The sequence below is a fragment of the Carlito syrichta genome, unplaced genomic scaffold (assembly GCF_000164805.1).
Source record: "Carlito syrichta isolate Samal-C Ts95f unplaced genomic scaffold, Tarsius_syrichta-2.0.1 Scaffold301832, whole genome shotgun sequence".
NCBI lineage: Eukaryota > Metazoa > Chordata > Mammalia > Primates > Tarsiidae > Carlito > Carlito syrichta.
In genome coordinates, this window is record NW_007245928.1 from 176,834 (window position 1) to 197,982 (window position 21,149).

The 21,149-nt window shown below is 34.2% G+C and overlaps 1 protein-coding gene across 1 annotated transcript in view; it reads right to left on the reverse strand.

The window, feature by feature from the left end:
• Positions 1-21,149, reverse strand: part of EIF3E (eukaryotic translation initiation factor 3 subunit E) — a 48,693-nt gene that overhangs the window by 19,741 nt on the left and 7,803 nt on the right. Inside the window, exons 3-7 of the mRNA XM_008055361.2 lie at positions 19,762-19,879; positions 16,627-16,669; positions 15,399-15,503; positions 9,938-10,063; positions 9,147-9,271 (exon numbers count right to left, since the gene is read on the reverse strand). Of these exons, the coding sequence (XP_008053552.1) occupies positions 9,147-9,271; positions 9,938-10,063; positions 15,399-15,503; positions 16,627-16,669; positions 19,762-19,879 (517 nt within the window). The remainder of the gene's footprint in view (positions 1-9,146; positions 9,272-9,937; positions 10,064-15,398; positions 15,504-16,626; positions 16,670-19,761; positions 19,880-21,149) is intronic.

The following is a 21,149-nucleotide window of genomic DNA, read 5'->3' on the forward strand; positions in this document are numbered from 1 at the left end:
CTTGAACCTCTGGGCTAAGGCAATCCTCTAGCCTCTGCTTCCCAAAGTGCTGGGATGCACCCTGCAGTTTTTTGTTTTTTGTTTTTTCTTTTAAGCTGTTTAAAGTGTAAAAGCCATTCTTAGACTACAGGCTATATAAAAACAGGATGAGGCCAAGATTAGCCCATGGTCCAGTTTTAGGACCTCTAGTACACAACATCACCAGGCTCCAGACTTTCAACACAGCAGGGACTCCCCACCTTCCAGGGCAGAAGTGATCCACCCTGTGTATACATGTATCTAGATACATTTGTATCTATATAGATACACAAAGAGAAGGAAGTGAGGATTAGAGACAATTTTGTTTATGTTACCCCAATCTATTGGCATTTGTGTAGAATCAGCAATTATAAATTTAGTGCAGACACAAGCAAAACCACAGACAGTTAAGTCTACACTGTTAAAGATTACATTAAGATGTGCTCTTTTGTTTTACTTCCGGAGCGTATCATCTCTCTTCTTTATTAATTCAAATTAAAGAATCAGATCAATTTTCACCTTCACTGGACACTTCCCACTTCTCCACTTCTCACTGATCAGTGCTGCACCTGCAATGTATTTAGCATGCACAATACAGCTGTATGCATCTATTAAATATGTTCCTGTGCTACTTCTTTATTTTTTGATTGTAAACTATATAAAAACAGGTTATGCCTCACTATTCTTGAAATAGAATTTTATTATTTTTTTCTTTTAAATAAGAGCCTCGTTATTTATGTGCTGAATTGTAATTTCCTGATAGGTAGTCAAATATTTGGTTTATTTTTCACTCTAACATAGTCCTGCCCCAATTTCATGAATGTTTTCCTAAAAATGTTTCTTAATCGTAAGTCAGACAATTTAGTAATCAAAAGACAAAATATGTCACGGAATTAAAAATATTTAGGAATCTACTATCTTCAGGATGCTACAATAATATAAAGCATAAAAATCCTCCCTCCAAGTATGCTTATAATTTAGTTAGGAAGATAAGGCTACAGTTAAGTTTTGCTTATTTTTAAAGGCATTAAGTAACAAAATACAAAGTACAAGGTAGACAAAATATAAAGAAATGACTTAACGAAGTAAGTAATCCTGAGCTGGGCCTTAAAAACAGGTAAGCATTGGATAAGAAAAAAGAGAAGGGCATTTCCGGAAGAACAGGCTTTTAAAAAAAAACAGGACACTAAGCAGACCCTCAGAAAGCTTTTTCAGATGGGGACCTCAGAGGTCATCCTGAGTTAAAGCAGATAAAATACTTGCATGAAAAAGTGCTTTCTTATCAGGAATTAATTTTAAAAAATAAAAATAAGGGCATAAAAGGTCCGACAGTACAAATTCTTGACATCATCTGGTTGACCTGTTAAAACATGAAATTTCTTAGAAAATGCATGTTATTTGTATTTAGAAAACAAATTAAACAGTCTTTTAGTAACTAAACTTTGCATTTTTCATTTTACAACCAAGGAGTAATAGGGCATTGTATTACAAATGCATTCACTACCCTAACAGCATCTACATTTAGCAGCAAAGCCTCATCTCTAAGAGCCTATGAACACTGTTCTATCTTACACTTGATATCTTATCTTAAATATTATGTTACATTTAAAAGTTTAACATTTTTCAAATGTGTAAATCATCTCCATTTTAGATTCAAAATAAATTACGGCAGAAATGGTAATATACACGACATAAGAGACTTCAACCTACACTGACATCTAAACTTTCACTTCAAGGACAAATGTATAAATTACCTCCAAAGTACTTTTATATATTTTCTTAAAAAGCCTGCAATTCACAATCTATTGTAAAATATTCATTTAACATGTACTCAACCAATCACATTGAACTGCAATACTGTACTGGAAGAAATTAAAAACAGCAAAAACAATAGTTGTCTTAAATCTCTACTAAAAAACATACACTAATTGTAGATATACAGATGCAAATTGCATGCTTAAACTGAACAGTAAGTCATTATCCCACTTAAAAAATATGCAGTCCAGGAAATGGTTGAAACAATCATCAATCAAGTCAACTGGGTATATTTTATATGAAAAAAGTTAGAATCAAGCAAAAATCAAAACACACCATGAAGACATAGGAACAAGAAAGAAAAGAGGATGGTAGTGTGAGTCTATGGCAAGTGAAAATGGTAAGTACAGTACTTTTATGAACAATGAACAGTCATAATACTACTGAGTAGTTTTCTTTCTATATTTTGCTATCAAGCTGTTTATGTTTAAAAAAAAAAATAGTTCAATAGGCATGACGGCTCTTACTGGTGGCATGAAAATGTTCTAAAACTGACTTGTGATGGTTATATCACTAAGTTACTAAATATTATTGAACTGTAAACAAACTTTTCTGGCATCTTAGCACAAATTGAAGTAGCAGCATCAAGCTCTATTAGTAGTCACTGTATTTTTCACCACCACACTTCTGCAGATTAAAATTTTAAAAAGCCAGTTTCAACTATGTCCTTGATCAGGTAGTACAAACTATTAATTTCTAAAAACATCAACTCTTGAGTACTCATCTTTTTAATCTTCTGTATGACTAAATGGGAAGGATGCATAAAGTGCTTCTGCCACGCACACACACTTCAGTGTTATGGCTGGCTTATGAAAAAGCACTTGTGCGACTGAGTCACAAGATGAACTAGCTGCTTTTCTGACACAACACTATTTTCACTTTAAAGAATGACAAACCAAAAGCAATTCTGACTTAAGTAGTTGGCAAACATTTTCTAGAAAATAAAGTCAGCCTGTCCTTCAAAAAAAAAAAAAAGATAAAATTAGAGCTTTCAAGAAAAACTAGAAATGTGGAAAATTTATATCTGCCACTGGAGGCTTAACAACTTTCCAAAGCTTAAAGCCTTTTCTAATGAGTCTGGTAGTGAAGTTAGCGAACATGGCTTTTCTGGTGTTGTATAATGTCAACATATTGGAATACCTGCATAACTCAATGGACCAATATTTCCCAAATAGTCAAGGCATGATGTTATAAAATCATGCATGGGTAAAAGATCTATTTCAAATGCAACAGACCAATACAGTCTAGAATACAAGGATAGTTTAGAATCCAGAAAGTTTAATGATACAGTTTTAGATTCCACATTACAAATAACCTTTAAAAAAACCACTTGTCGAACTTTATTTATCTTCAAAAGAGAATATTCACAATTATCCAAAATGTCTATTAAAACACATCTTTCTTTTCCAACTACCTATATGTGTGAGGCTAAAATTTCTTCATATACTTCAAACAAAGCAACACATCACAACAGATTGCATTAGGGCAGTTATGATAATCCAGCTGTCAATTAACCCAGCAACTGAAGAAATCTGAAAAAATGTAAAATAATGTTACTCTTTTCACTATTTTGTTTGAAAAAAGTTATTTTTCATAAAAATATATGATTTATGTCAAATCTAATTAGTTTAATATCTGTTCATTAATACATATATATTTTTGTTTTGTTTTACCGTCTAATAAAGTATCTACAGTAAGTCCTCACTTAACATCATCCATAGGTTATTGGAAATTGAACTTTAAAAAGAAAATTACATGGCTGGGTGCAGAGGCTCAATTTGTAATACCAGCACTTTGGGAGGCTGAGGAGAGAGGACTGCCTGAATCCAGGGGTCTGAGACCAGCCTGGGTAACTTGGTGAGACCTTGTCTCTACAATTAAAAAAAAAATATTAGCCAGGTATGATGTCATGTGCCTGTAGTTCCAGCTACTTGGAAGGCTGAGGCGGAAGGATCGCGTGAGTCCATCAGGTCAAAACTGTGTCGGCCATGAGTGTATCACTGCACTCCAGCCTGGGCAACAGTGAGACTCTGATTCAAAAATTAAAAAAAAAAAAAATTCAAAGAAAATTACAGCATGTCCTCAAATAACATTGTCTCATTATAATGTCGACGAGAAAAAAAAAAATCGGTTGTTATTCATTGTTTTGCTTAACATATCAGTTTCCAACAACAACATTGAAGACTTACTGTATATACCAATAAACAAAACCAATGGAAGAAAAATTACATTCAACAACTCCACATGGTATAAATGAGTTCCAAGACCAAAATACTTAAGAACTAATGGCTTGTAAAAAGAATTCCAAAAGATAATTTTGATGTCATTTTTTTCTCCCTCCAAAGGGTATTCAAGAGGATTCAATAGGATCCTATTTGTACCACAGTTACACAGAATATTTCCCACCCCACACACTTTTTAAAACTCAAAAATAGCCAATAATTCTATCAAGACCCAGAATCTTTTTAAAAGAAAACAAAACCCCTCATAGTTTCTCACTTAGCTAACTGATCTGATAATGCCACCCACATAGGACATTTCAGATTTTGTAGGATACCATTCAAGTATATGTAGTATGTCTTTATTAATTTAAATTTTATTTGTCACATAAGCTCATTTTCATTTCTAATCCTATATTCATCTTTTTTTCTTTCATTTTTCAAACAAAATTATCAATTTTAAGATTAGTATCTTAAAATTGGGAAGATTAGTATCTTCTCAACACTTTGGAAGGTTGAGGCAGGAGGATTGCTTGAGTTCAGGCATTTGAGACTAGCCTAGACAACATAGCAAAACCTTGTCTCTACCAAAAATTAAAAAATTAGCCGAGCATGGTGGCACATGCCTGCAGTTTCAGCTACTTGAGAGGCTAAGATGGGAGGCTTGCTTGAGCCCAGGAATTTGTGGCTGCAGTGAGCCATAATCTTGACACGGCATTCTAGCCTGAGCAGCAGAGTGAGAGCTTGGTCTATGGTCATTATCACTCTGAACGTGCCAGATCTCACCAGAGGGAGTGCTTGATTAAAAAAAGAAGTTTAGTAATTTCAATATTTTCTAATATATTGCTATTTTTATTTTCATTGCTTTTGTGTTTTTCTATACCTTTTTTTTTTTTAATGTGGTCTTGTACTAACACCCAAACCCTATGATCACCTAGTTGTGTGCTTATAGTGCACTACAGACTTGATCTCCTGGACTCAAACAATCTTCCTGCCTCAACCTCCTGAGGATCTGGGACTATAGTCATGCACCACCATACCTGCTTGTTTTCTGCAGTTTTGTTTTTTGTTTTTGAAACAGGGTTTTACTCTGTCACCTAGACTGGAGTGCAGTAGCATGATCATGGCTCACTGTAGCCTTGACCTCCCGGGTTCAGGCAATCCTCCTGCCTCAGACTCCCAAGGAGCTGGGACTACAAGTGACTGTCACCTTGCTTGGCCAACGTTTTAATTTTTTTTGTAGAGACAAGGTCATACTAAGTCGATCAGGCTGGTCTCAAAATGTCTGGACTCAAGCAATCCTCCCGCCTCAGGCTCCCAAAGTGTTGGGATGACAGGTGTGAACCAAAACACCTAGTCATTTTTTTCTTTCACTTTTAATGAAGGTCTTAAAAGCTGAATAAATACTTGAAGTTATTTATTAATTTCTGAGTATTGCCTTAATAAATATTTAATTATCAAACATTTAATTTCATTTAGTTATGTATACTTTTAATTTTTTTCAAAATTTATTTTGTTTAATCTTACATTATCAATTTCTAATCTTACTGTACTCCGTCCAGAAACAATAATCTATAAACACGTCTTAAAATTTTATTGCAGGCTTTTTAGTGGCCTGAGGTATCTAAGAATCTGATAACATATATTAATATATTTAAATAAATGTTGAAGAAAAAGGAATGAGAACAGAACGAAAAGAAGTATCAATCTGAAATGGAATCATGGAGACATTAAAAAGCAAATCTTGAAAATGTTCATCCAAAGGTTTAGGGTAACATACATGCCAAAACATGTGCATGGTCCTGGCCCTAGTGGCAGGAATATTCCTGTTGTGAAGATGGTTATGACAGGCCAGCTTTACCTGATGAAACCATTAAACATTCCAGTCACAAATTAACTCTAAGTACTCATAAAGCAGCCTTCAGTTTATTATATGGCTTCCCATGCATTACATATCTATAGAGTCAGAACAATTTGGTCAAATGTTCTGTGTACTCAGTCTTCTCAGCACTTGTATACTTCTCATTATAAATTACTGATAGCATTCTGGCTTTATATATCAGTCTTTGAACTTGGTTCACTTTGTTTTTAACAAATTTCACAGGACATAGCCAGATGAAGTCACCAAAATTATACTGCCAAAGGCCAGAACAAAGTAATGTCACTCTTGTAGGATCTTATTTTGAGCCATCAGCCCTTTTAGTAACCTCTTTCTACTAGTTTTTTACGTACTTCAACATATGAACTATGGTTTACATAATTTTTCAGATTACAAACAACCTACCATACCTAGTACAGTAAAGTACACACATAAAATTGTATAAATTGTGTATACATAATATTAATACTCAATTTCCAATAAATAGGATTTCTTTAAGAAACAACTGCACAGAATGAGATTGTTACATATACATTAGAGAATATGAAGTGAGAAGGCAAACTTGAATCGATATAATACTCCAACAAAAAATAAACAAGCATAATGCTATATAAATTATAATCGTTCATTTTTTACCATTTATTTACATTTAAAATGGTAACTTTTGAAGGCAAGCAAAGATCATACATAGTCTTCTGGCTCACTGCCATATGGAATTTTGTTTTTTCTTTGTTAAAACAAAAATAATAATTTTCTGTGTTACAGAAACTCCTCTGCCTATGTTTAGTTTTTTTTTGTTGTTTTATTTTTGAGTTGGAGTCTTACTGCTGCCCAGGTTAGAGTGCAGTGGCATACTCACAGCCACCCCCGTGTCAACCTGCTGGGCTCCAGTGATCCTTCCACCTCAGCCTTCCAAGTAGCTAGAACCACAGGCGAGTGCTACTATGCCCCGCTAATTTTTTATTTTTTGTAGAGACGAGATCTCGTCAAGTTGCCCGGGCTGGTCTTGAACCCACGGGCTCAGGCAATCACTCGCCTTGGCCTCCCAAAGTGCTGGGATTACAGGCTGAGTCACCAAGTCCAGCCCATGTTTAGTTTTAACATACTGGGCCAGTATTTAATGTAAATAGTGACTAAATATATTAATATAAACTTCAGTTGTAATGATAGTATGAAAAATAAACCAGGATGATAAATGTGCTCCTATTAACCAGATTCAGGGGGACATTTAGCATTTAATGCAGAGAACACAATGCATGCTTTGTAAAAATTACTCCCCAATTCTCTGTGAAGAAATTAACTGGCACTTCTTTACTGTCTAAGTATTTTTCATCTATATCAATAATTTAAATTTCCCCTAAATTCAATCTGATGAAATCATACATTGTCTTAAAGTCTTCCTAAGATAAAATTTCAAGGACATGTTTATTAAAGTGATTTAGTTTATATTATTAGCTCATCAATCTATTCAAAAAATCTCACTAGTGTTGCCTTATTTTGAAGACTTTAAAATACAAAAACTAATTTAAAAACATATTGTTCAATATTCACTGATTTTTTGTGTGCCAGAAGGGTATTATGACATCTACTTACTCAATTCATTTGTTTATTTATTTATTTTTGAGTTGAGATCTCACGCTGTCACACAGCTCACTGCAGCCTCGACCTCCTGGGCTCAGGCACTCCTCCCACCAGCCTCCTCAGTAGCTGGGATTACAGGTGCATGCTACCACACCTAGCTAATTTTTTGTAGAGACAAGGTCTATGTTGCTCAGGCTTGGATGTCATCTATTTTAAATTGTACTTTTGTAAATTAAAATATGCATTTAAAAAAGATGTTAAAATCATAATTTTGTTAGAAATGTGTTAAAAATCTTAATTTGATAGACAACGAGTAGAAAACAAGACAAAATGTAATGAAATTATAAAGTCTTCATTTAGGTTAACAAGCCGGGCTCGGTGGCTCAGCCTGTAATCCCACGCTTTGGGAGGCTTAGGTGAGTGGATTGCCTGAGCCCGCGGGTTCGAGACCCGCCTGGGCAACTTGGCGAGACCTCATCTCTACAACAAATCAAAAATCAGCCAGGCGTGGTAGCGCAAGCCTGTAATTTCGGCTACTCAGAAGGCTGAGGTGGAAGGATCACCAGAGCCCAGCAGGTCGAGGCTGCAGTGGCTGGGAGCGGCCACTGTCCTCCAGTCTAGGGGACAGAGTGAGACTCCAACTCAAAAAACAAATAAATAAATGAATAAATAAATAAAATCTTCAGTTAGGTTAACAAACAACACAAATATGGCTCAAGAGTGTTTATGTGAAATCTGACTAACAATATGGTCAAAATAAACCATACAATGGAGCAACTGCTAAAATATTCTATTACAAGCTTGGATTACATCAATATAAGCTCATGTACAGGTATCAAGAGCTAATTCTGCCACTGTATTCTATAAACCTCATAATAATCCTAGAATAAAGTTTCAATTTTGAAGATCCAGATTTTAAGAAGGATTAGGAAAATGGAAATTATGTAAGGAAGGCAACCAAAACACTAGGGTTCTGAAAAACGATGCTACTTAATAAAACTAAAGATTTCTAGCCTGAAGAAGCAGAGAGAAATAAAAAGTATCTGAAGTGTTTCCATAAGGCAATCGTATTTCCTATTGTTCCAACCAAACAAAAAAGGGGCACCAGTTTCAGAGGCACTTGGATTCAACTGGAATTTTAAAAAATGAAGTTTAGCTAATAGCATAATGGTCTATTTCATAAAGCAGTGAAATTATCATCAAAAGATCAAACAAAAGCTGGATGACAGAACAAAGATGACATAAAAAGGATACTTTCACATGAAGTACATATTCCATTAAAATAATATGGCCTAGAGCCTTGTTTCTAAAGCTTTAATATGTATAAGTTACCTGAAATCTTGTTAAAATGTAGCTTCTGATTTAGCTCTACGGTGAGTTCTGAGATCCTACATGATGCCTATGTTGCTGCCCAGAGACCACACTTTAAAAAGCACTTTAGGGGCAGGCCTAGAGTATACTTCATCAAGTAATTTACTTAAGAGATACATGTAAGCTTTTCAATTAACAAATCTACCATATAAAAGGAAAAAAAATGAGTTAACATCAAATTAAAATAAGAGAGAAGTGCATTTTTAAAAATTCCACATAATTTCATATAATTAAAGCCAAAATTATACAGTAAAATAACTTACTGTGGTTGGTAAAGAAAAAGATCAATGATATTATCGCGACCTTTGGGGTGGTTGAAGAAAACAAACAGAGACCAGTGAATGAGCCATGTTCGCTGCTGAAGAGACTGAAGTGGAGAACTCACAGACTAAAGGATTAAAAAATGTATTCATAGGAAATATTAATATATAAGAAAGAGGCAAAAGAATAAACATCACTGATTTCAAAACTGTAATTAAAAATCAGATCTATCTAAGGCAATGCACTAGGGTCCTTATAGTCAAAGCCTGACCCCCATACCTTCTCTCGCATGATCACTGAGGTTCTAAATTATGACTCTACTCGTAGACATTGATTCAATAATGTCTTCTAAACCACTCTTACAGAGGGTGTAGAATATAATCATTTCAGAAAACACTTTAAAAGCAATAATTGAATGAACAATCCATAATAAAATTTTTTTAGACAATAATTATGGATGAAAACTGTCTTCCACAAAGAACTGTCAATGATAGGCAGCAATAACAACATAGTGTCATTTCCAGGAGCATTAAAAAAGAAGGGCACAGTAACATAACAGAAATGAAGACTAAGTTTTTTTTCTATAAGTCAAAAAAGTCTGACAGTTTCCTTTAAGGAGACTCAGTAAAACTAGTCAACCCACTAACCCATTGTGATGTTTGTAAGGTCAACAAAAGCAAATTTAAAATTTTTAGTGTTTTTTTTTTTCCTCTACAGTGTGCAGTGTTCCCAATCAGAAAGTGAGAAGGATACACAGGATTTCAGAGAATCACTCCGAAAAAGTGTAACTCACATTATTATCAATGGTTTCCTTTAACCGTGTAAGGTCTTCCATGGCAGCATCCCAATTCTGCATTAAGATTTCAGAGGCCAGTTTTCCCCAGAGTGAACTTAAAGCATTTCTATCTGTTGCTGGAACCTGAGTAAACAATCATAATTAATTATACTGTGAATACTCTGGAAGAAAAAATACGTATATTTTATACCCCACATTTCATCTATCCTACTAATGAGCCTGCAGCAATTTACTCCAAAATCCGGTTACCCAAGTCCTCAATGGATCACACTAGTTTAACTGCTTTCAATAATTTAATTTACTAAAAATGCTGTCTAGATCAGAAAACAAAGAGTAACTTTTAAAACTAAGAAACTCCATTTTAGTGTAACTCATTGCAGAGAATTTATAAACAACTAATCTAACCTAAGGCACCTACAATTATATTTTTTTAAAACTAATTTTTACATATGACTCACATTTCTCTGAAGGCGCCTAAAGTTTAGAAATCTGCCACTAAAATCACTGTAATGAAGATGTGGAAAATCAAGACTCGTGGATCTCATTTACAACATAATGATACATATGTACAGAATGAAAATATTTCTAAATGACACAATAGGGGGGTTACGAAGAAGAGAGAGGGGAATAAATGGCCCACAGGTTAATAACAATTAATAGTTATAGAAGGATTATGTACTGAGCAATAGTTTTCTCATATAATCCTAACAAAAACCATGTAAGGTATGGTATTTTTTATCTCCATTTTCAAGAGGGGAACTAATGCACAGAGTGTAACTTGTCCAAAATTATACTTCTAATCATGAAAGCTATAAATTTTATATCATAGCTTTAACCTACAAAAAAGGAAGACAAAGTGTCATCCCTACCTTTCACTTCTCTCTACTGTGAAAGAGGGTCACAAAGTCAAAACACTCATAAGCACCAGGCTAACAACAAAAATGAGTAAAGCAGAAAGCCCTCATAAAAAGGCAGCAGAAGAAGGTAAAATGACTCTGAACTGATGGCATGTTCTAAAGCAGCAGAAGCAAGGAAGGACAGTGGAAGGGGAGTAATACATTTCTACACCATGAAATGAATTTTTAATCTAATTTGTCACTGAAGCACTTACATAATAGTATAAGTGCTCAAGTATATAACATAATTAAGCTAAAGTTGTATGTATAGGATTAGAAATCCAACACCACATAGTCTGACTCTACCACTTATTATTAGTGGCTACCCAGTCTGTGCTTTAGCTTCCTCATCTGTAGGCACAGGAGGAGAGTAAGAGAACTCAACTCAGTTGTGTAGTTTAAAATGACATAATACATGTAGAGATTACAACATCACCTGATACATAGTAAGAACTCAGTAAATGTGAGTTATCAAAATGGCAATGAAAATGATGTCAAATATATAGACAGAGCTATATATTAATCTATAGATAGATAATCTAAACTTCTAGGACCATAATACACATCCAGGCTACACTGAGATTATTCCTTTCAAATATACTAAATAATATTTAGCAAACTGCAAGAAAAAGGCAAACAACAGAGACTAAATAAATTTTAAGTTACATTTTGAAATATATTTATGAAACCACTGGTTCTAATTATCACAAAGTACACCTAAAATACAACTTGTATGTGCACATTCACGACAACTTTACTTGCAACAGACAAAAACCAAAAGTAATCCAAATGATCATCAACAGATGAACAGAAAACAGATAAGGACCAGGGTGGAATATGACTACAAAGGGGCCACAATGGGTCTTTCTGGGGTGACAGAAATATTCTTTATCTTGATCCAGTGGTAGCTACATAAGCATATGCATTTGTCAAAATTCAATGAAACTATAAAGTTGATTTATAAAAATCCATAAAGTTATTGTTCTAAATATTATGAATAAAAATCTTTTTAATCCTTATAAAGAATATCTGATATTAAAATGTACCAAATCTAAGAAGTCATCTGTTTTAAGATATACTATTACTTTATGTTTCCAAAACCAAAAAGCAACGTAGTCAACTCACTGCGATTTCAGATGTTAAAATATAAAAAACCATGTCTGAATATCAGTATTAAAGAGACATCTTTTACAATGACATCACAATAGGGTAATCAGAGCCAAAACTTAAGTCAATATCATAAAAAGTACTTTTTTTTTTTGAGTTGAAGTCTCACTCTGTCACCCAAGCTGGAGTGCAGTTGTATGATCCTGGCTCACCATAGCCTCAACCTCCTAGACACAATCATTTTTCCTCAGCCTCCAGAGTAGTAGGGAGGGCATGCGCCACCACACCTGGCTAATTTTTTTATAGAGACAAGGTCTCATTATGTTGCCTAGGCTGGTCTTGAACTCCTGGGCTCAAGCAAGCCTACTGCCTTGGCCTCCCAAAGTGCTGGGATTACAGGTGTGAGCCACAGCACCCAGACAAGGAAAAGTACTTTTAAATTGAATGGTAACTACAAACAGTAGATACATCTTAAATCTCACTTAAGTGGTAAGTACAAACAGTAGATTCATCTTAAAGCTGGGGGGGTAGCTACAAAAAAATGATCACAAACAGTGCTAGCATCTAAAATAAATTTATTTCAAATAGCTGAAGAATGGAGCAATGGATTATATTTTGGCTAGACCAAAGGCCATAGTGAGCGTAGATTTTAGCAAAATAATTATCAGTGTTTATAACTTTTTAAAAAAGTATTCAAAAATTCCCACCAAACCTGCTTCACCAGTTCATTTCAAGTGACAAATTTCTTAAAGCAAAAATCAAAGAAATTTCACAACCAAAGACTGTACCTAACCACTCCTCAATGTATTTCTAAAATCCACCAACTCTTTCTTTTTTTAAAAAAAAAGGCAGATTCTAGGGTCACACAGCTTTAATTTATACAACACTGACCTACAATAGGTCATTGGGAGAGTCAAATTCTAATCTCAGATCATAGTTACAATGGCTCTTTCATAGCTTATGTTTCCCTAACCATAGATTTAAAAGAATAACCAACCACCAGAAAAGAACTTAGAAATAAAAAAGACCATTGCAAAAATAAAATTAAATAACTGAAGTAAAACACTGATATTTTTCTTATGAAACTCAAAGCTAGATTTCTAGATATGCTGTATTCAAACTTCAAACAAATACATATTTTATGGTATCTATCTAGATCAAAAAGATAAATAATACAATCTATTCTTTTAAACTTAGCTTCGTTAGCCTGTCAATATGCTACCAGGAAGCAGCCAACTCCCACCTAACTCAAATGTTTCTGTGGTAAAAGATGGGACAAAAATTTAAAAATAAATTATACATATCTTCCAATAACTAGATGTTGACTGCTCTTAATGTAAAGCATGTTAATTTGGTATTCATATCTCAGTATTCAATCACTTAAAATATCATTTGAGTTCCAGCACAAGATGTTAGGGGCAATGCAAAAGCTTAAAACTAACCCAGAATTTTTTTATGACAGGGAACTCACTTCATATTTTAGAAAAGTAAACATAAAAATACCCAAACCTTTAAGTAAATACCTATCACTTATAGAAATTTTTAGACTAATTATAAAATCATACTACATAAACATAATTATACTATTAAAACTAGAATGTATTATGTGTTAAGATAAAAGCTTTTTGTAGCAGTGCAGCAAGTTTTTTAATCCTCAAAAGGTTCATGTGTACTACTCTGGCTAAACTCCATGTCATTACAGTTGGCTCTTCATACCAACCTGCTTTCAGGGTGGATATGCTAGAAGAGTTTCAATATCTGGATTTCCAGCAGTTACCTTAAGTTTCCATGTCTTAGCAAAATGGCACATTCACTCACTGCCCAGCAACAATAAATTTACTGTGCTGGAACTCTAACATGACACTAAATCTTCATTCTCAAAATTCACTCCCAGCATTACCAAATGATATGAATAACCAACTCTTTTCATGTACCTGTAATCATACCAGGCTTCTGATTTTACAATCCTGGTTTAAGCTGTTTACATTTCCAAAGTAATCAACTTTTGCTCTCCTAAATCCCTCATAATATTCAAAGTAAAAGTGATGGAATTTTCTGATAAGTTACTACAAGTTTAGCATCGCTTATTACCTTCAATGCACTTGCAAGCTACCACAGCTAATCTGTAAATTAAGAATTAATTTACAAATGAGAGAAAGAAAAAAATCAAAGTTGGAAATAAAGAAAATTTTTATTTATTTGAAGGATGGTAAATAGCTTTTAAAATGAAGTTGCCTATGCAATTTAAGTATAGGAATTACCTGAATTAGTAATATCCATTTCTCCCTCTCCCCCACAGGGAAAATTTAATTTCCTAAAAACCAACCAAAGACAGCAAGCCCTAAGTCTTTTCTTTGTGGCATATGGAGCTAAAAATGAAGAAAGATGCACCAGAAAACAAAGACAAAAGAAATGGACTCTTCCAAGATTGGAAGATAAAAAGTCCTTGTCTTAAGTTCTTTTTCTAACTTCTAGGATTAACTAGAGAAATCATACTCAAGTACTTGCTTAGCAACCCAAGGTGAGTAACAAATTGTAATTTCTCAGATGAAGGGCTAGTTAAAGCATGGGCATTTTGATAACTCCCAAAGGCACTTAATAATACAGTTCTCTAAACAGAAGCCAGAAGAATGAGAAAGACATATGTCAGTTGGAAGGTCTGACTTTTAATTTGGCTGCACACAACTCCTTCCCTAACAAAAGCACTAAATCTAGAAACCTGTCAAATAACAAATGAAGGTAACAGGGTACTTTATGGTTAATAGTACTGTTTATTTTTTATTTTTTGTAGAGATGGTGTCTTTCTATGTTGCCCAGATTGGTCTCAAACTCCCGACTTCAATCCTCCCACCTTAGCTTCCCAAAGCACTAGGATTACAGGCATAAGCCATCCACCCCACCTAGCCTCATAGTACCATTTAAACTCATCTATACCCCAAATAATGAAGAAACCACTGATCTTTATACTTTAATATTTGAGGACTAATATTTGAGTAGATGGGAAAAAGTTACTATTAAGCCATAAAATATTTTTAATACCATTAGGATTTGATACTTGTTCAGAATAAGTTCAAAAACTATATGTGTGTGTGTATATATAATATATAAAATTAAAATGAGGAATAATAGATTTATTCAACAATATTGATTGACCACCTATACCACTCAACATGCTGTATAGAAACATTGTAAGTAGCACAAGCATTACATGATAGAATTCTGCTAATGCTAAAAATCTCACACATACGTAAAATAACAAATCAGTGATTCCTACTTTTGGATTTGAAATACAAGTTAAATCTTGCTCCAAATTTTGAGGCCCTGACATATGGCTTCCTGTTTCTGTTGGAAAAGTTTCTTTTTTCTCCTTTGCCAATAACTGTTGAAAACTTAATTTGTAGACCCATATATGTTTTGAGAAACCAAGGGAATCCAACAAAAGAAAACATACTTACCAACACTCTAAAAAAATAAAGATATTCTGCTGCTCCTGAGTAATTCCCACATTCATATTGAAATTTTGCATACCTATAGAGGGTATCTAAATACTCTTGCCTAAACTAAAAAAGAAAAAAGGAAAAATATTATTACATTCTATTTCTTAATTGTGAGTTTTTAAACTCTAACCATTTACTTATTTAAATAACTCCAGAAGTTAATCATTTCAAAGTCTCCGAAAAGTTGTCACCTAAATGCCATGACCATACATCTGACCCATAAAATGCACACTGGAAAAAAAATTAAAAAAAAAAAAATGCACACTGGAATTGGTCAATTTAACATTCATAGTTCTGACCTCAAAAGTTATGAATTGCAATGATACATATTCAGTTGCAATACAAACTTGAATTGCAGCTGCAGGTATGGTGTGTGAGTCCCCTGCTGGTGCCTGAAGTTAGCCAGCTACCAAGCATATCTATCTGTTATGTTTTTGTGGTTCTGTACAAATAACATGTACAGTGTACTTCTGTTCTATATGAAAACTGGCCCCCAAATTACATCAACTTTTAGAGTTAATGATGCAAGCACAGTGAAAGTGAAAAAAATCTAACAATATTAACAAATATACCCAACAACCCATGCGAAAACCAGAAAGTGGTCACAAGCCTCAGTGGTCAGCAAGCCTCTTGTCACAGTAATTATTAAATAAGAGATAAAACTCAAATGCAAGTTAAAGAATGAATTACCTGCAAAAGCCTCACACTCTGAGTTAACACAAGGGAAAGTGACAGAGAAATGGTTAGGAAAGCGTCTAACATTTTTTAAATTTGTGAAATTGGAGATTTATGAAGACCTTGATAATCCCTACTGTACTCTACAAGGCAGCCAAGTATTACTTAATTCTATTGCTCAAAGCATTTCTAAGTCAAATTTAATTGTCTTTACTTGATAATCCATAAGAAAAGGCATCTTGTGCCCTATATAGCAAGTTTGTTGATGCCATTAATATAAAATGCTAACTATTTTAATTCTGGAATAAATAAGAGCTTTGAGAATATATAAAGGTCAATCCAGTGTGTATTTTTTCCTATCAGCACCAATCTTTAAAGTTTTGAAAACACACCAGATTATTATATTTAATAAATTAATCTAGAAAGTATATTTAAGGCCAATCTGTAAAAATTAGTCTTTAATCATTCTCATAAAAACGTGACAATTTTAAAACATCTTAAAAACACTTACACCATGCTTGTCCGCCAGGTAGTCAAATAGCATCCGACCATCCCTTAGTAACAAAAAACAAAAATTATTCTATTTTATAGGTCACAGAAAATGAAATAAGCATAACCAACTTCTAAATTATTAACTGCATATATCTTCATATATCTTAATAACTAACCACTAGAAATAAGACTTCTAGAATAAAATAAGCAGAATGTTACATGTTTGGAACATAAGAAATAAGTACACAAGAGAAATTATAAATTTTAAAATTCACTTTTAAATTTCTTTAGAACCTAACTGAAACTATGTGTTATATTTCACCACAGCTAAGACAAAGCCTTCATAAGTTTTTCAGGTAATAAAGCCACAACATTCTGACTATTCTTATAGTAAAGTCAAGTCTTTTTAGGTGGTAATCTACCGCAAATGGATTTGCTCTGTGAGGTTACATTTCTGATAGATAATATATTGTTACAAAATAGAGATTGAAATGAATGTACTGTACAAACTAGCAGAAACTAATCCTACATATAAATTTTGTTTCCTCTCCCAATCTGTTAATATTTTTCACAAGGACAATGATTTGGCAAATTTACAAAATTCATAAATCATGCCTGACTTGCAAGATAACACACCCCATAAAATTATTATCTATAACAGTGTCAAACAACTCAATTTAACTTTTCTTAAATCAGCTTTGCATTAACTTGAGATGCTAGCAGACTAGTAAAAGACAAATTGATGACCAAGGAAAAGATAGGTATAGTTAACCACTTTATTAGCATTTTGAAAAATAAAAACATTTTCTTATCCCCTGTGCAAGGAATACATTTAGCATGTCTTTGGGAGTATAAGTTTACTTGAAGATTTCATGGAAAGAGATGTCTTCACTAAAATTAATATGGCTATCTAATACTGAAACTGAAATGTGCATGAAATTTTTGTATGTAAGATTTAAAAAAGAAAACCCTTGCTGCAGATCATAATGAATAAGTTTGTTACATTCCTTGTACTACTACTCAGTTACATGATCACTGTTCTCTGTCTGGGCATTTCTGGGAAAATATGAGAAGTACAATACTATATCCAATGAAATTAAAAAGCAGGGGTTGGCAGAGGGTGGTTATTACTTTGAAAATAGGTATTTTTTTCACTTTTTAAAATTATTATTATTATTATTATTATTATTTTTTTTTTTTTTTGAGTTGGAGTCTCATTCTGTCGCCCAGACTGGAGTGCAGTGGTCACTCCCGGCCACCACAGCCTCGACATGCTGGGCTCCGGCGATCCTTCCGCCTCAGCCTTCCAAGTAGCCGGAATTACAGGCATGCACTACCACGCCCGGCTGATTTTTTGATTTATTGTAGAGATGAGGTCTCGCTGCCCAGGCGGGTCTCGAACCCGTGGGCTCAGGCAATCCACTCACCTCAGCCTCCCAAAGGCACGGGATTACAAGGCTGAGCCACCGAGCCCGGCTATTATCATTTTTTATTTTTAAAGATTTGGGGTACAATCCAGGGGTAGGTATACAAATGTTCATTATGCAGGTACCCTTGCTGATGAGGTGTGTCCCCTTTCCCTGGCAGTTTCTTGAAAGCAAGTATTTATAAGTTTAATTCGATTGCAAGTTTGTAACACATGATCCTTTCATTTACTTTCAATTTCATGCCTACTAAGCTACAAGGAATCCTCTTTTCCTAATATTTGGTGAACACATCTATGTTCATCTTATTCATACCCTAATCCTATTACTTCCCAGATTTTAAGTGGCTAAAGCATCCTAAATTTTCTCCAGCATCTGGATTACTTCAGCTAGCCCTTTGTGAGCGCTTACATGTTACCTATGGTTCATAAATTACACATTTTATTTTACGAGCACACAAGTAGTATAATACATACATATTTCTCTTTTTAAGACAAAACTCTGTGTGAATGTAAATATATATGTAAACAGTCATCCCTTTGATTCCACAGGGAATTGGTTCTAGGATTGCCTGGATACTGAAATCTGCAGATGCTCAAATCCCTTATATAAACTTGCACAATATTTGCATAAAATCCATGTGATCCTCTTATACTTCAAATCATTTCTAGATTAATTATACCTAACAATTTTTGTAAATAATTGTTATACCGTACTATTTATTTGTATTTTTAATTTTTTTGTTGTTTCCTTTTTCTCTGAATATTTTTGATCTGCAGTTGGTAAAATCCACAGGCGTGGAATTATGGATATAGGGGGCTGACTGTATATATCTGCATATATATGTAGTATAATATGGCATAGTATAGTAAGGTATGCTATAGTATGACATAGAATTTAGGTAGATTTTGTTGCTTTTCTAAAAACATCTGCCGAAACTTTCTCAGATCACAAAGGAAAATTTAGAGTCAATCTCTAAACTGCTTTGAACATATGTTATAGAAACTAAAAAGGTAGCATGACAAAATCATCAGCAATTCCTTAAGTGACTATATTGGTAGCTAAGCTTTATCACAATGGCAATATTCAACTTTAGTAGGTGACTTTATTTTCAAATGTTTCTAATAACCCAAAGGACTACAATTAGTAACATGTATTAAGTTAGACTACAGCAACATGCTTTCTTTGAAAACCAAACAATAAGCCTATTTCTAGTCAAAGGGAAGTAGAAATGCAATAATCTTATCAGCTCTACCCCACCCTCCTTGCACTGGGTTGGAAGGATATGAGAGAATGTAGCAAGTGATAAAGTGAGCTCAGGTTTCTCTTTCAGCGAGCAACATATGCACCCTAGGTATTGCTCAGGCACAGGGTTTTGGGGCTGGATAATTCTGTTGCATAGTGTGGGAAGGGGTACTGCCTGGCCTCTACTAGCGAGATGCCAATAGCACCACTCTTCTTGTGACAACCCAAATGATCCCTAGAAAGGGGAGAGAGAAGGTGGAACTTCTGCGGCATAAGCATAATCAGACATGGATAACTGTAGACATGGTAAAGAACTTTTTTAAAAATTTATTTACATTTATTATTAAGAAATACCAATCCCTATAAACAGATAAAGCAATCATTTAAACTAAAAACTTTTACTATGGCGTACTATATAAAGTTTCAATTAACATTTGCATTAATCCAGGAAGGAGAAATTTTAGTCAAAATTAAGAAGAGGTTACCTGGTTGACTGCATTTGCCTTGTAGTTTCTGGATCTTCAAACATCTTCACAATTGGTTCTGTTTCTGCTTGAAGCTGCTTCAGTTGTGCAACAACTGTGGTTCTTTTTTCTCTCAAAGCTAATTAAAAATGAAGAAAAGTACTATAAAGTTAAGGAATGTTAAAATGTACTGCTCACTGTTAGAATGTCTGGAAAATTTTCAATTTATTTAAACTATACATGTATTTTATTTACCCCTGATATATTCACATGCCAGGAACCACAAACTCAGTAACTTCCCCAGATCCACAATTTTTTTTCCTTTGAGCATTGCAAAGGCACATAAAGAAGAGGAAATCCACTTTCTACTCTTAAGGAAAACTAGAAAATATACAGGCTAAGAAAGAGGATAGCAAACAGTCCAAGAAAGAGGGTATTACACTTAGAATATAAAAATGCTTCATTCTAAGTATTTTTATATCTGTTCTCATTAATTATCTTAGTTGGCTATTATCCCAAAGTTTCTGAACAGAGGCTCCGAAAGGTATACATATTATTACTAAAGGTTATTAACAGATTGAATGGAATTTAAATCCAGCCAATAATTTCTTTTCACTATAAATCTAGTTCCATAATCTCTCAAACCAAATTCTATAGTTCCTTTTTACCTACGTTATGAAAAGTCAAAGAAAACTTACACTTAACCTATTCTGGTAACATCTTAATGTTTCACTAAGCATCTAAGAAATGGTTGATTTTTTTCATCACAAACTCAAATGTAAAGAAGAGCTACCCTGCCGGGCTCGGTGGCTCAGCCTGTAATACTGCACCTTGGGAGGCTGAGGTGAGTGGATTGCCTGAGCCCGCGGGTTTGAGACCCGCCTGGGCAACTTGGCGAGACCTCATCTCTACAATAAATCAAAAAATTAGCCGGGCGTGGTAGCGTGCGCCTGTAGTTCCGGCTACTTGGAAGGCTGAGGCGGAAGGATCGCCGGAGCCCAGTGGGTCGAGGTTGCGGTGGCTGGGAGCAGCCACTGCACTCCAGTTTGGGCGACAGAGTAAGACTCCAAAAAAAAAAAAAAAAAAAAAAAAAAGAGCTACCATTATTGCAGGGAAATATTTAGTCAAAAAGGTTCCAGCCTCAGTAAAATAGCAAGACCTTGTCTCTTAAAAAAACAAAAACAACAAAAATTAGTCATGTGTGGTGGTGTCTATAGTTCCAGCTACTCAGGAGGCTTAAGGGGGAAGACTGCAGGATGGCTTGGGCCTGTGTTTGAACAAGGTTTCAGTGAGCTATGATTGCGCCACTGAATGCTGACCTGTGCTACATAGTCAGATACCGTCTCTTAGAAAAAAGTGATTTGTTTAATGTAATACTTTTTGCATTATATATTAGAAAGTGTATTCCA